Here is a 14,927-nt window from a genome sequence, read left to right as displayed (position 1 = left end):
GACACCTGGATCTGAATATATTTTCGCTATGCTACCTAGGCACCTAAGTGAACATGAACAGAAATCAATGACAACAAATTATGCTAAGTTGGGGAGGTGGGGATAGAAGCAGGTAATTTTATCATTTAAAAAAAGTGTTTCATAAAAGAATGCCTTCCCTTTGATCCAGCCATACCATTGCTGGGTTTGTACCCCAAAGAGATCATAGATAAACAGACTTGTACGAAAATATTCATAGCTGCGCTTTTTGTGGTGGCAACAAATTGGAAAAGGAGGGAATGCCCTTCAATTGGGGAATGGCTGAACAAACTGTGGTATATGCGGGTGATGGAATACTATTGTGCTAAAAGGAATAATAAACTGGAGAAGTTCCAGGCAAACTGGAGAGACCTCCAGGAACTGATGCAGAGCGAAAGGAGCAGAGCCAGAAGAACTCTATACACAGAGACTGATATACTGTGATAAAATTGAATGTAATGGACCTCTGTACCAGCAGCAATACAATGACCCAGGACAATTCTGAGGGATTTATGGTAAAGAAAGCTACCCACATTCAGAGGAAGGACTGCAGGAGAGGAAACATATAAGAAAAACAACTGCTTCAACGCATGGGTCGGGGTGGACATGATTGAGGGTGTGGACTCGAAACTACCACACCAATGCAACTACCAACAATTTGGAAATTGGTCTTGATCAAGGACACATGACAAAACTAGTGGAAATGCGCATCGGCCATGGGTAGGGGGGGTGGGGGGGGGGGTTGAAGGGGAAAGGTGGAGCATGAATCATGTAACCATGTTAAAAATGAATATTAATAAATGTTAAAAAAAAGTGTTTCAAGGAATTTATAATCAAAATTTTTTAAAAAGATGAAATTTAGGTAGTAAGTCAAGATTACCAAAATAGAACATGATTCATTGCTAAATGAATACAGCCAATACACAGAAGTTAAGGGTTTAAAAAATAAGTGGTTAGAGAGGCAGGAGCAGAACCAGATGAAGTCAAGAAGTCATGAAGTCAAGAGAAGAGACCTTTTGCAGAATAAGAAGGCAGAGATAACTCCACAGTAGCAAATATGACAGAGTATTTAAAGAAAATGAGGCTAAGAAGAATAGGCCAGTGGATTTGGACATTAGGAATTTATTGGTTGCTTCTTCCAAACAGCAGTTTCAGTAGAGGGATAAAGACAGAGGTTATTTGCAAAAGGATAAGGATTGAGTTCAAGGGATTCTACTATAGGGATCTAACATATCCAGAGAATAGTGAACACAAGATATATATATGTATATATAAAATAAATAGAAAGGAAAGTTATTGGGATCAGAAAAGGCCCCTGAATTAGGAACTAGGAATTTCATGAGGTGAAGAGGGAGAACATTTCAGGCACAGATTCAGTCTCTGTTTAAAATGGGAAATAAAATATTGTTCATGATGGGGGAGCAGGAAGTAGGCCAACTGCATTTGGCTGAGGTTAGAGTGCTTTAGGAGAGTAATGTGTGATCAGACTAGAAATATAAACTGAAGTCAGACTGTGAAAGACTTTAATGCTGAACAAATGAGTTTGTATTTTATCACTGGGGTTTTTTGAGTAGGGGAGTAAAGACTTGAGGAATATAAGTTTGGCAGCTATAGCGAAGAAGAATTTGAAAGAGAAGAGACTGAATGCAATGGGTCAACTTGAAAGCTATAATTCAGAAGAGTGACTAGAGTCTGGACTAGTGTGGACATTTTGAGACTAGAGAGATGATGACTAGTATGGAAGATACTGAGGGAATTAAATCAACAAGTTGATTCCTAGGTTTAAATCTGGGTGAATAAAAAAAGGAAAAAAAAGATAGGGCTTTTGATAGAAATAGGAATTTAGGAGAAAAGGTAGATTTAGAAGGAAAAATTATGTCTTATATATGAGGAGTCTGAGATGTCAATGTGACATCTGGGTGAAATATCCACAAAGTAATCAGAAATCAGTTGTCAAGTCTTATCAATACTACTCTCAAAATCTCCCCCATTTTCCTCCTTCTCTTCATTCACACAGTCACTATCATAATCCAAGTCCTCTTTTCCTGGACTTCTGCAATAGCTTTCTTACTGGCCTCCTTTTATCTGCTCTTTCTTCTTGCTAATCTATCCTCTGCACAGGGGCCTGTGATGTTCTTAAAGGACATTTCCCTGCTCAAATATCTCTCTACTGATTCTAACAGAAAACAGAAAATACTCCATTTGGATTTTACATTAATCACGATGTGGTTGCAGCCTACTTTTCCAGATAGATTATATATATCATTCTCCTTCCCACATTTTCCCTTTCTGTCACATTGGCCTCCTTCCTGTTCATCATACAGGACATTCCTTCTTCTGCTTCTAGGATTTTGCCCAGGCCTGGAATCCTTCTCTGCTCACCTCTGCTTCTCAGAATTTCTAGCTTTGACTAATTCAATTCAGCCCCTAATGCCCTCCCCCTAATTATTTTGTATCTGCGCGTGTACAGTTATTTCCCCTAACAAACTCCTTGAAGGAGTTATTTCTTTTTTATCTTTGTATCCTTAGTTCCTGGCACAGAGCAGACAATATGTCCTTGATGATTGACTGATGAGAGGGTAGATGAATCTATGGAAGATGATAGGAGAAGGACCAGGGTATACCCACACATAGAGGAAAGGGCATGGGTTAGGATCCTACAAAGGGTTACAAGATCTAGATTTAAACTAGAAAGTCTTCTAGTCTATCATCTCTCTTTACACATGAGCAAACTAAGGTCTAGGGAGGTTAAGTGAGTTAAGAAGCATCAAAGGTAGGATTTGGACCTAAGTTCTCTGAATCCATAGCTCTTTCCAAGGCACTACACTGCCTCCCAATCTAAATTTTTATTCTGAATCTCCTGATTCCAAGCCCAGGTCTCTATCCGTTGTGTAAAATGCCTTTAGAGGAATTTCTTCTGTATAATTCCTACAGAGAAGCTTTATAAATTTTCTTGCTACAAGCATAGTAAATTAATTGTCACACCAATAGAAGACTATAGCAACAGTGAAGATGAAAACTGCTCCAATCTTTAGCTGGAAGACTCAATTCTTTTAGATTTCTATAAAAGAATGAAATGTGATAGGCTAGGCATGAGCTTGGCAAATGTTTAAAATTACAGCTTCCAGTGGTTATGAAAGAGATTTTTAAAGGCAAAGGAGAAGAGGCCAATGGAAAAGGTGAGGTTAACCTGAGGAAAAAAATAAGCTGTTTTTTCTTATGTGAAAGAAAAGAAGGAAGAAAAGGTAGAGATAAGAAAAGGTTTAGGATATGGAGAATAGGAACTAAAGGAATTAAATTCAGTTAGCTCCAATCTTTCAGTCAAATAGGAGGTGAAATCACTTGCTGACAGCAAGGGTATAGGGTTTTAAAAAATGGAAAATATTCCTTGCAGTCAAAGAAAAAGGGGTAAAGAAGTTCTTCTGACATTCTGATAGTGTTGTTTTTAAAAGAAAGATCAAATTGATAGGGTTTGTTTAGCTTGTTTCCCTTTCCTAAAATAATAACTTAATCCATTGTCACAAATGAAACATACTATACCAAAGACTAGCTACATATTATTAGGGGACCTGAATTTAAGAGAATTAAAAATTTAATAATTTAAAATGTGACTTTAGGAAGTCAAGGATATATTTGAAAACAACTATTATGTTCTCAAGTATGAAAGTCATTTAAACATTTTCAATGGATGAACTGTCCTTTCTGTTCTGTGACACAGGGAACTAAAAATGAGCATTCCTAATTGCCAAATAGAAGCATTACCTCCAAATCTGCTTGTTTCTCTAGCTGTTGTACCATTTTCATAGTATTATTTAAAGTAGCACGAATACAGTTCATAGACTCTTTCTGCTCAACAGCAACTTGTTCCAGTTGGGCACACAAAGTCTTATATCGTGACTTCATCATTGATAATTCCTTTAACAGTGTAAGTGGATTCTCCTATATCAAATGGAAAACACACAAAAAGAAGAAATTACATTATGTTTAAATAAAAAAATGAACATATTCATACCCTACTATAACACATCTTTAGTCATTTAGATTAGTCATTTAAATTTATTTACTACTGAATAGATGCTGGATATCACTCAGACAAATTTTGCTTTTCTCAGCATGAGGACTTGCCTTCAAAGAAGTTACAATCTAATGGATATGTGTGTGTTAGTTAAAATCACCTGGGGTTCTATTTGGAAGGACTGAACCTCAATATAGTGTTTGACAAACTTCTGTGGACCTGTGGGGGTCCTTAAAACTACATTTCCCATGGTCCAACGGGTTTCACGGGTTTCCTGTTTTGGATGACGTATTCAAGAGGAGGGACTGTTTTAAATAGGGGGTCAGTGACTTTGAACTTGCTCTTGGAGTTACCTGAGCTCGAGGAGAGAGGAAGGTAAATGGCTGAGGGAAGGTTGGAATAGGTTTTTCTTATAGGCGCGTGGTCAATTTATCTCTATCAGCATGGCTTTTATTAAAATACTATTCTCCCTTTTGATCTCGACCATCATCATTTTTAATCATAACAGTTGTGTGTACAGATGTACACACATCAATATACATGTGTATCTATATATAACTCGCACACATATAAATATGCTTCTTCTATAGTCTTGCTTAAATGCAGAATTATACTAAAAAAGTCACTAAACAGAACCATACTCTTTGACTCACACTACTATTAGACATACACAATAGAAGGTTGAAGAAAGGGGGAAAGTCTCATGTATACAAAAATATTTAACAGTGATTTTCATAATAGCAAAAAACTGGAGGGAAAGTAGGTAATCACTGACTGGGAAATGTGATTCCTATAATGAAGCATAGGAATATAAAAGAAAAATACTATGGTGCCATAAGAAATGGCATAAAGAATATTGAGAAACTTTTTAAGATTTATAGGAGCTGATCCAGAGTAAGGCAAATAGAACCAGGAGAATAATTTCCATGATTATAACAACAATGTAAAGGAAAACCACTCTAAAAGAATTGAGTGTCAATAAATGTAGACCAATGAAGACATCAGAAGACTCGATGATAAAGGATGTCTCCTGTCTATTAGCAAAAGTTAACGGACATGAGGAATAGAACTTGACAAGCATTTTCAGATGTGTTGATTAGTTTATTTGTCTAGACTTATTTTGTTACAAGGGAGGGTTCTATTTGGAGAGAGGGATAGCCACTTAAATTATATGGATTTTTAAAAGAAAACAGCACCACTAAAACATTAAAAAAATAGATTTATCACCTCAAAAAATGTTCATCTGAGGGCACATTTCATGCTGTTTGCCATAATTCTGCTTTCTGTCCTTTTTGTGTGCAAATCACTAGTTATGGCTTTGTAGTTCTTTTTATTAATTCCTTATTAATTTGCTGTATTAGTTTCAAACTATCAATCTCCTGAACTTCTTGTCCCAACCACCTTCTACCCTCTTCTGTTAAGACTACCTTACCTTCTAAATTAAGAAAGAAAATGAATACTTTCAATAGAAGCTCAGTCTTCCCTCCTTATGGTCTCAGATGTTAATTTCTATGTAAATACTCTCATACTTCCCTTCTAGCTCACAAAACAGATTTTTTTTTCTTATTTCCTCAACAAATTTCACCAGGCCTGATATCCTCCTGATGATTCTCTGATGCTTTAATCATTATTTCTCTTCATTTTCTTAGTTCAAATGTGGCCTTGCATACTTATTACAGCTATCTAATCCTGGGCAAGACTCAACCTCTCTTACTTCAGTTTCCTTAATGTAAAATAGGAATAATAATATCACCTCCACCCCAGAGTTGTTGTGAGGATCAAAAGAGATAATATTTGTAAAGCTCTTATGTGCAGCAGGTTTTTAATAAATGCTTGTTTCATTTCTTTCTTGCTCTTAGTTTCAAGAGACTAATATCAAACCACCACCATACCTGACATCTATATAAAAATTAAAAATTTGCAAAGCATCTTATACGTATTATCTAATGAGAATCTAAGATCTACACTGTGAGGGAGTACTACGGGTTCCTCTACCCACCCCCTTTCACCTTGAAACAGTTGTGTTCCATGACAAAAGTAGTATATACAGAGGAATACCAAGAATATAGGATGGTTTAAAGAAGAAGAGGATAGAAGCAGGAAGTAGCTTTAAAAAGAATATTAGAGTAATTTAGGCATGAAGTAATAAAAGTCTTAGGTCTTACAGTAGAGGCATTGGGAATATACTATAAAGGAGAGACATAAGAAATACTTTGTAATCAACCAACCTTGAGTTTTCAAAAAAATTTCAGTACAGTGGTAAAGATGGAAGCCATGCTAGCTACCTTAAAGAAATGTAGCTTTCTTCATTATTTTAGTTTTGTATGGAAACTAGATTTTTTACTGTTATGACAGTAAAGTGTTATGAAGAAATAGAAGTCTCCAAATGTATTATGTTCTAAAATTTTGTAAAATAGCTATCTGAAACTTAGAACTCAGCACAAAACAATGGTTAAATTTCCAGACTAGATCATGAAAACCTGTTTAAACGATAATGTCACTGAAATACTATACACTTTCAATGGAGATTAGTAGGGAACAATATGGTTGCTATACTAGATAATAAATAAAACAAAACCACAAATAGACATTATTTTTTTACTTAAATGCTGGTGCCTGAGATTTTTAAAAATAAATTTTATTGATATAATTTCTATATCACCTGGAGTTCCCACTGCATCCTTCTCCTTTCCCCCTCCCAGAGAGCCATCTCTTATAATGAATTATGAAAAAAGGAAGCAAGAAAAAGCTTCACAAAACTAAACAACATATTAAAAAAGTCAGATATTATATGCTATATCCCATAACCATGGTTACCCACTTCTGCAAAAGAGCTGGGTTAGGGCCTATGGGAAGTTAGAGGAGAAGGAGGAAGTTGGTATAATTAGATCTGGAGGGATGAGATAGCTGGAGAGAATTTTGTGGAGATTCTGAAGAGGTCTTCTGGATGTGTTCAAGAGCCTTTCATGTTAATGGAATGAATTTTTTTTCTCGTCTAATTTCATCTGAAAATATATAGTTTTTTTTCTCCCTTGATCTAGTTGTGTCAGTAACACTACTTTATTCTTAACATCTATTTAGGGGTAATGTTTTAGTTCATGAATGGCAATAAAAGAAAGTAGAATAATGGAGAGATTTTCCTGAAATAACTGGATAAGAGTTGGGAGAAAAGAAACAAGAGATTGTGTATCTATTGTTATAATTACGGGAGGTCTCTTGTATCTATTTGAGGTGGTAGAAATGACGTACAGAGAGGAATAAGATGACACTTCTCCTTTATAACAGTTGCCCAGGCAGGATCCTCAGGTCAAAAGAGGTTTATCCTTTAGGACCCACCTGGGGTTAATTGATATATTGATTTGGGCTCTTCAGCTAGGATAACAACAATATTCTGACTGCGTTGTTTCCCTTCCCAAACCAAGCTTTGAAACTGATTTAGGAACGTACTTTAACTTTATATATTAAACAGGAAGGATAAGGGTAAAGGACTGTGGTATAGGAGACCCTACTTTAATTGTTACTAATGAAACTGTCAACTGCTGGCAAATGAAGAATCAATGTAGCTTCCCTCTGGTTCAGCCCGGCCAGGACTAAACCAGAGTAGGTAAACTGCTGGGAAATCTTCAGCTTCTTCTTCTGTAGCTCTTCAGCCTTAGCAGTTGAGTTATGTCCACCCTTTCCACCCTCTTCTTCGTCTCCTGCCCACTTCCCGGATCCCTCCCGGGCCCTGGGAAACCTAGATATCTAGATGATGAAACTCCTAATATCTAGGGGCAGTAGACACCAAGGTGGTGGTCAAGTACAGGTTGAAACAGTATATCAAGTACAGGAAGAGTTTGCAGAGAGATGTTTGCACCCTCTCACTCCAAGACCAGGATCCACTGATATCTAGCCTCAGCACAGATCAAAGACCCAGAATCTCTCCTCAGGGTTCTCAACTGCCCCTCCTGCCTCTTGCATGCTTCCCTGGGAACATTCTATCCAACTGACTTATTTGTCAATCAAAGGTGAACTTCAAGCTCCCAGAGATTCAATATAACACTATGAATGGGAATGAAATTGCTTAAGTAAGGTGGCATTAGGTAATCTGTGAAAGAAAAGGGGGAAATAATGAATATATACCAACTCGCTTATAAAGAAGGTAGTAGGGCTAGAGAAAATCTTTAAAGATTATAATCCAACTTCACTTTATGGATGAGAAAATGAGTCCCAAGAGTATAGCCCAATTGTATAGGCAATAAGTAACAAAGTGGATATTTAAATTCAGATCTTCTGACTTCAAATCCAGTGTTCTTTCTACTATAACACACAGACTTCTCCACACTAATTCTAAGGTGCTACCACTGATCCAAGACAACTAGGTTATAATCTACAGAGTCACAAGAAAGAGGAGAAAAGGAACAGGGGAGAAAAATCAGATCAACTTAATTCTAAGAATTCTCATGGGCACTTGCTCTTTAAAAATCTCAAGATTCCTATACATCCCCAAAGAGATAATAAAAAAGGGAAAGGATCTACTAGTACAAAAATATGGCAGCTCTTTTTGTGGTGGTGAAGAACTGGAAATTGAAGGGATGTCCATCAATTGGGGAATGGCTAAACAAATTGTGGTACATGTTGATAATGGAATACTATTATGCTAAAGGAAACGATAAGACGATTTCAGAAAAACCTGGAAAGATCAGCAGGAACTGATGCTGAGAAAAATAAGTAGAACTGGGAGTACATTGTACACAATAATAGCAATATTGGAAAATGATTATCTGTGAAAACTTAGCTACTCTCAGGAATGCAATGATCTCATGATAATTCTAAGACTTATGACAGGGAATGCCATCTACCTCTAGAAAAAGAACTGTTGGAGTCATCTCTCACATAAGTGTATTTTTTATTTTATTTTGGGGTTTTGGTTTTGTATGAGTGTGCTTCTATAACAATGACCAATATGGAAGTGTATTTTGCATGACAATAAAAATAAAGAAAAGATTCTATACATCTCAGAGGTTGCATTTCTGTCTCCTGTTATTTCTGCTTTGAGAGTACAATTGAGTACTCATAGATTTCCTTATTTCTGGATATCTCTAGAAAATATCTTCTGTCAATTATATGCCTCCTATCTCTACTACTGACCACAACTCAAAATAGAAGGATATATTGAAGGATAAAGCTCTATAATGAAGAATGAATTAAAGGAGAAATGGAATAAAGGATATTGTCAAAGGAAAGTATGCTTGAAAAAAGAATGGATGGCCTGTGGTATTCCCATATTAAGATCATAAATTTAGAGCTAGCGTTGACCTTAGAAATCATCTATGCCGATCCTTTCATTTTAGAGATGAAGAAACTGAAGCCCACAGAGTTTAGGTGATTTGTCTGCAGTAACTTAGTGAGACAAGAGACAGGAATACAACCCAAGTTCTCTAACTCCAAAGTCATTTCTCTTTCCACTATATCTCTCAAGAGAATGTGAAAAAGGTCCCACATGTTATGATGGATCTCCTTTGGAGAATTCATTGGAGGACTTGGACAAAAGTCTCAATGATTAGATTGAGATCGGTATTTCAGGAAAGAATACCTCCAATAATAAAATCAAGTGATTTGAATTATATCAATTACAATCTCACAAGTTCAAATGATTTGTTACACAGCCAGTATATTACCGACAAAATATATGCTAATAGCTACAAAGTAATAATCTTATATAAAAATATTTGAATGGGTTACCTCTCCTGATGAATTATCAGGAAGATTTTTCTCAACTTCAAATTCCAGCTTGTGTTGAATATAATCCAGATCAGATTCTGCTTTCTGGAACTAAGACATGCAAGAGTAGACAAAAAGGTATTAATTTATGAAGCATAAACACATAACCAAAATACAGCTTAATAATTTTATTGCCCATTCCTCCTTTTCCCTTAGATTTTTAACTAAAATCAAAATATTATATATAATTGAAAGGTCAACACAGAAAAGCAATGACTGAAAAGACCAAACAATGTGGTATAAGGAGTCACTATAAGGTTACATATTTTTGTATTTATATATATCCTTTTCCTGTGAACTAGGAAGGAAAGCAAGAGTTCCCAAGAAATACTGAACTTTCCAACTCACTATACACTATTTTTGTTGGAACAATACATGATTAAGAAACAAGTCCTCCCCTCAATCTTTCCAAGTTTAACCATTAATTTATGCTATATCATTTGAGGTAGAGGGAATAAGAGTCAAGAGGAAGGGGAAAATTACTTTCCATTATGAGATTTAAATAAGACTCAAAATGGATTTAACACAAATGATATTCTCAAATTATTTGACTGACTTACAACTATCATTAACCAAGAAAGTTATTACTAACTTTTTCTCTTTTGTAAAAAGAGCCTAGTGTAATGTTATAATATAAATAATAAGAATTAAAGAGTATATACTTAAAGAGTATAACCCGACAGGTACACTTTAGGTAACAAAGGTTTGTATGGCCTAGAAGGGAGACCTAGATTGTTTGAAGTGCTCTAAGAGGGAAAACTGTTGCCCCTGAAGAGGAAGGAATATCCTATTATTACTTAATGGAGAAAAAATTCAGAAGGCTGTAAAAGAAATGTGTTGTTCCTGTAGGAAATAACAGAGATCTGTATGCTTTCCAACATTTCCCTGATTCTACATATTCTTGATTCCATACAGTGCAGTAATATTCCATTAATTAGTTCCACATGTTAATTAATAAATAATATAATAATATAAAACAAATAATACAATTTGTTTAGCCCATAAAACTGTGCATACCCTTTGATCTGGTACTATCAATACTGGGTTTGTATCCTAAAGAGATAATAAAAAACTAGAAAGGACCTACTTTTACAAAAATATTTATAATAGCTCTTTTTGTGGTGTCAACAAACTGGAAATTGAGGGAATGTTCAACAAATGGGGAATGGTTGAACAAAATGTGGTACATGTTAGTAATGGAATACTATTGTGCTAAAGGAAATTATAAGCAAGATGATTTCAGAAAGAGCTGGAAAGATCTGTAGAAACTGACTCAGAATGAAACAAGCAGAACTGGAAGGACAATGTCAATAATAGCAATATTGGATGACAATTATCTATGAAAACTTGGCAATGCAGTGATCTAGGACAATCCTGAAAGACTTATTTATGAACGGAGAATGCTATCTACCTCTAGAGAAAAAACTGTTGGAGTAGTCTTTCATATCAGTGTATTTATGATTTTATTTCGGGGTTTTGGTTATGTATGACTTTGCTCTTACAACAATGACCAATATGGAAGTGTGTTTTGCATGACAATAAAAAACCCAATTTGTTTAGCCCTTTTCCAATGGATGGGCACACACTTTGTTTCTAGGTCTTTACTACTTATTTATATTGTTATATTAATCAATGCTCCTTCCAAGTAAACTTTCTTTCTGAATTTAAATAAGATGCCACAGTAAACTGAAATTCATACAAGGTTTTACATTGACACCATTCATAATCAATTATGAATAAAATTTATTGATGTGATTTCTCCAACCAGAATGAACAGGCAATAATATCTCTTCCTTTTGAAAATATAGTAGCCTAATTCTACTATGTAGTTGGTAAATAGGAGAGGGAAGAAAAAAGAATAGATAAGCATTTGACAAAAAAATGACAAAACTCTACCTACTAGGTCCATTACATTCTTGTTACATAATCTCAGGTAAGCTGTCGCTGTTGCAAGGCAATGCTTTTATCCTTTCCTGACTCACTATCTCAGTCACCAGAATAGCTTTTCCAAAACGTTTTATTCCTCTTTATGTTTCCCAAGGATGTCCCTCTTCCAACTCTCTAAGCTTATTTCATATTTCACCTAAAAAATTGAAGCAAATAACTAAGAGCTTCCTTTTCTTCAACTTACATCTCCTGAGATGCCTTCTGCCACTATCTATACTTTTGCACTTGTTTCACTTAATAAGGTGGCCCTTTTCCTTGGCATAGCACATAAGTGATCCCATTCCATCCCTTTCTCCGGAGCAGATGGCTCCTTCTAGCATCCCCACTCTTTCCTTGTCTACTGAGTTCTTCCTTACTGCCTGCAAACATGACCATGCCTCTCATATACTCAAAAAAACCCCTTACTTTGACCCATCTATCCTCACTAGCTATTGTCATATTTTACTCTTTTTTGTACACAAGTTCCTTTAGAAGACTATAATGAATGCCTCTGCTTCTTTTCTTGTTATACAGTTATAAATTCTCTTCAATCTTGTTTCTGACCTCATCATTCAACTGGAGTTGCTGTGTCCAAAGTTACTATTGATCTCTCATTTGCCAAATATGACCCTTTAAAAAAATTTATCCATGGCCTCTCCTATAGCCTCTGACACTCTTCTCCTTGATATTCTTTCTAGTTTTCTCTGTGCTGGTGATTCTCAACTATTTGTAAATGGATATTCCATAGACATCTTAAATTCAGTTCATTGAAATTGAACTTGAACTCATTATCTTTCCCCAAAAACTTTTCCCTCTTTCTAACTTTCCTATTACAATTGAAGGTATTACCATCCTCCTTGTCCCCCGATCTAGGTATCACTGTCTGCTCTTCACTCTCATTCCCTTTACTCCACCTATTTCCAAGGCCTGAGTTTACCTTGTACATACACCCTTCTCTCCTCTGACACTGCTACCATCCTGGTGAGGGTTCCCATCACTTCACAGTGGGACTACTGAAACAGCCTCCTGCTTCTAGGTCTCCCTACTAAAAGTCTCTTCCTACTCCAGTTTATCCTCCTCTCAAACTGCAAAAGTGATCTTCTTAAAGCAAAGATCTAATGATGTCAACCACTTATTCAGTAAAACTATCACCTTCAGGATCAAATATAAAATCTTTTCTATGGCAGTAAAAGTTCTTGATAATCTACCCTGCCCCCATCTCGTCTTTCTAGTCTTCTTACGCATTATTATCTATCACACACTGTGCTATCCAGTGACACTAGCTTCCTGACTGTTCCTTGAAAAATCAGGGTATTTCTTGACTCAGTGTTTCACTGGCTGTCTCCCATGGCTTTTTCCTTACCATCTTTGCCTCCACTGGTTTCCTTCAAGTCCCAGCTAAAATCTTACCTTCTACAGGAAGTTTTCCCTAATCCCTTTTAATTCTAGTGCCTTTTCTTTTTTTTTTTTTTTTTTAAACCCTTACCTTCCATCTTAGAAGCAATACTGTATTCCAAGGCAGAAGAGTGGTAAAGCCTAGGCTACAGGAGTTAAGTGACTTTCTCAGGGTCACTCACACAGCTAGGAAGTATCGAGGCCATATTTGCACGCAGGACCTCCTGTCTCTAGGCCTGGCTCTCAATCCACTGAGCCACCCATTGCCCCCAGGGAAACTATTCTTGTTCTTCTAATTCAGTTATGGTATCACTATTCATATCTATATCATATATCCATTTTGACTGTATCTTGGAAAAGGGTATGAGATATTAGTGTATACTTAGTTTATACCATACTGTTTTCCAATTTTTCCAGCAGTTTTTCCCATCTTTAGGCCTGGCTCTCAAACCACTGAACTACCCAGCTGCCCCCTAATGCCTTTCTTAGGTTGACTATCTCCAATTTATCCTATTACAGTTTGTTCATCCATAAGTGTTTGCATATTGTCTCTCCCATTAGACTATGAGCTACTTGAGAACTAGGATTGCCTTTTGCCATTGTACCCACTGTGCTTAATGCAGTGCCTGACACTTAGTAGGCACCTAATAAATGTTTACTGACTGCAAATAAAACCAATTTTTAAAAAAAGGGGATTTAGAAAGCTGCATGCATGCCATAATTCTTTAAGATGAATTAAAAAAATTATTTTGCCTTGGATTTTACCTAATGTCCAAATACTATGTATAAGTTAAAGTCACCTGTATTCCACAGAACTTGCATGATGTGACAAAAATCGCTGGGAAAATTGGATAACAGTATGGCAAAAATTGGGAATGGATCAATATCTCACACCCTATACCAAGATAAGGTCAAAATGGGTATATGATTTAGACATAAAGGATGACATTATGCAAACAAAATCAATGTAACTAAGATTAAAAGGGAAACAACAAACTAGGAAAAAATTTTCTAACAAATGTCTCTGACCAAAGTCTCATTTCTCAAGTGTATAAAGAACTAAGTAAAATTTATAACAATATAAGTCATTCTCCAATTGACAAATGGTCAAAGGATATGAATAAGCAATTTTCAGATGAAGAAATCAAAGCTATCAATAACCATATGAAAAAATGTTCTAAATCACTCAACTAGATAAATGATAATTCAAACAACTCTGAGGTACCACCTCACCTATCAGATTGGCCAATATGACAGTAAAGGAAAATGATAAATGCTGGAGAGGATGTAGCAAAAATGGGACACCTAATGCACTGCTAGTGGAGTTATGGAACTGATACAACCATTCTGGAAGGCAATTTGGAATTATGCCCAAAGGGCTATAAAACAATGTATACCCTTTGATCCAGTAATACTACTATTAAGTCTGTATTCCAAAGAGATAAGATTTAAAAAAAATGAGAAAGGACTTACTTGTACAAAAATATTTATAGCTGCTCTTTTTGTGGTGGCAAAGAATTGGAAACTAAAGGCATATCCATCAATTGGAGAATGGTTGGATAAATTGTGGTATATGATGGTGATGGGATACTATTGTGCTATAAGAAATGATGGACAGGATGATTCCAGAAGAGCTGGAAAGACCTACGTGAACTGATGCAAAGTGAAATAAGTAGAACCAGGAAAACATTGTACACAGTAATAGCAATATTGTGGAATGATCAAATGTGACAGACTTAACTATTCTCAGCAATACAACAATTCAGGACAATTCTGAGGGATTTAAGACAAAGAATGCTATCCACCTCCA

General features: G+C 35.8%; 1 protein-coding gene across 1 annotated transcript in view; it reads right to left on the bottom strand.

Annotated features, from left to right (window-relative positions):
- SKA2 (spindle and kinetochore associated complex subunit 2) overlaps positions 1 to 14,927 on the bottom strand; it is a 54,119-nt gene that overhangs the window by 16,584 nt on the left and 22,608 nt on the right. Inside the window, exons 2-3 of the mRNA XM_044672001.1 lie at positions 9,758 to 9,847; positions 3,781 to 3,957 (exon numbers count right to left, since the gene is read on the bottom strand). Coding sequence (XP_044527936.1) covers positions 3,781 to 3,957; positions 9,758 to 9,847 — 267 coding nt within the window. The remainder of the gene's footprint in view (positions 1 to 3,780; positions 3,958 to 9,757; positions 9,848 to 14,927) is intronic.

Source organism: Gracilinanus agilis, chromosome 4 (assembly GCF_016433145.1).
Source record: "Gracilinanus agilis isolate LMUSP501 chromosome 4, AgileGrace, whole genome shotgun sequence".
Lineage (NCBI taxonomy): Eukaryota > Metazoa > Chordata > Mammalia > Didelphimorphia > Didelphidae > Gracilinanus > Gracilinanus agilis.
This window is presented reverse-complemented; position numbering and strand designations above follow the sequence as displayed.